At 35.5% G+C, this 1793-nt stretch overlaps 1 protein-coding gene across 1 annotated transcript in view; it reads left to right on the plus strand.

The window, feature by feature from the left end:
- The window catches only part of LOC109537182 (V-type proton ATPase subunit S1), a gene marked incomplete in the record, with an annotated part of 4633 nt that continues 2840 nt past the window's right edge, over positions 1-1793 (plus strand). The window contains 4 exon segments of the mRNA XM_019903780.2: positions 1-270; positions 437-548; positions 600-867; positions 1347-1432. Of these exon segments, the coding sequence (XP_019759339.2) occupies positions 170-270; positions 437-548; positions 600-867; positions 1347-1432 (567 nt within the window).

Consider the following 1793-nt stretch of genomic DNA (forward strand, 5'->3'; position numbering starts at 1 on the left):
GATAGTGGGGTGACGTTGATATCGCCCAATTCACCTGACTTTTGTCAAATCTTGAAGTTGAGTACGAGTCATAGGTACGAGTCGACTTCAGTAGAATTCAATTTCATTAGTTTCACGTGATCTGGGAAAAGTGGTTCTGCAAACAAATTAACAAGTTGTTTCTGAGAAAATGGGCCTGCAGAGGAACTTAGTGTTGGTTGTCAGTTGTGCATTTTTGCTCAGTGTCTGTGCAGCTGAGTTTGTGCCTGTGTATATCTGGGGTACCCGCAGGTAAGTTTCATTATCTGTAGTTGGACATGTAGAGCTTGTTACATACTCTATTCCATCAAATCGACGTATTTATTCAACTCTCCAGTAGAGCAAATTCAGTTTGATGTTATACTCTATTTGCTTAATGTATATCTTTGGGTGTAACTATGGTCATATGATGTTTCAGTGCTGGTGAACCAGTTCCAGCCTTGCACAAAATCAGTCAAAGTTCCTTTAAAGATGAAGTAGCGAACAAATTGAGGGCCAATTCACGAATAATTGTTTTTGCAGAGCATTCGGTAACTTACTCAGCTGCATAAGGAAGTCATATCTACTCTATAATGTTTTAGTTGAGTCCTGAAGATTTCGGACAACGCGACAGATCGGGAGATCTAGCATTCCCTAATCTCTCCAAGCTGCGAAAAACTTCGAAAGTGACTTATCTTTCATATGTACAAAATCCAGTTAAAGCCATCCAACTTGCATCAGACGATGTGGCTGAAATCTCTATTGAAAGACTGAGAGAAAACTTCGAAATCCCAGATTCAAAAATTGTGATCATCGATTTAAATGATGCTGATGAGAACGAAAGGCGATTTGATATGCTTAAAAGACACGGTATGTTCATAGACTACTTCGACTTTCATGCTACTTCAGCAGCAGCAATCTTGCTTCATTCTAAGTCAATTACATCAGAATTTCACATTACGTGTAGTGGCCAGAAAATTAAATTTCCCAATCAAATATTATTGATGTATTTTGTATAGGATCTATTTACTGAATATATGGCAAACTGAGAAGGCATGAAATCCCATTTATGTTCTGTTATCAGCTCCTTAAAGTTTTTGCTAAAAAAATAATAATTTGCAAGTATTTAGTTGATTTTCAAAATTTTACATTTAGTACCTACTGGATTCATTGAGTCCACATTAACTTCAAGTATAGATTATGCTAGTAAATATAATCAGTAGCCTTGAATGTTCAAAAAATAAATCGGAATAATATTTTACCAAAGTTGTCTTAACACTAAAGCTTTGAAGCTGACTGGATTTTGATTGATGTACTAATCCGGACGTTTATTATAAATACATTTTCAGATGATTTCATTGCTTCCCTTTATAGTAGTGTTTTGGAGAAGAACGAAAACGTTCTTGCGCTTTATACCGCACACCATGCATCATGGGTAAGTGCCTATTGGTCAATAGTGGTTTTTTATTTAAATATTTAATTTTCGGGCAGAAAGACCGATTGGGTCGATAGTCTTTTTCTGTAGGAAATAAAGATTATTTATATACAGGGTTGCTCATTAGTGCGTCAAAGTGCGATATCTCAGTAAATATGAAGTTTACAAGAAAATTCGTCCAACGAAAGTTTTTCACGTTTAAAAGGTCCATATTTTAAAATTACTTTCCAATATACAGGGTGCATCATAAACGTGTGGTAGTTACTAACTCTGGTTTTTTAAATGAAACCCCCCCTTTTTTTTGTTATTTTCAGATTGGCCGTTCAATTTTAATTTATGTTTGTTTCAACCGTTTTACCTG

The sequence above is a fragment of the Dendroctonus ponderosae genome, unplaced genomic scaffold, assembly GCF_020466585.1.
Source record: "Dendroctonus ponderosae isolate FM_Combo_2020 unplaced genomic scaffold, Dpon_F_20191213v2 Dpon_F_20191213_1, whole genome shotgun sequence".
Lineage (NCBI taxonomy): Eukaryota > Metazoa > Arthropoda > Insecta > Coleoptera > Curculionidae > Dendroctonus > Dendroctonus ponderosae.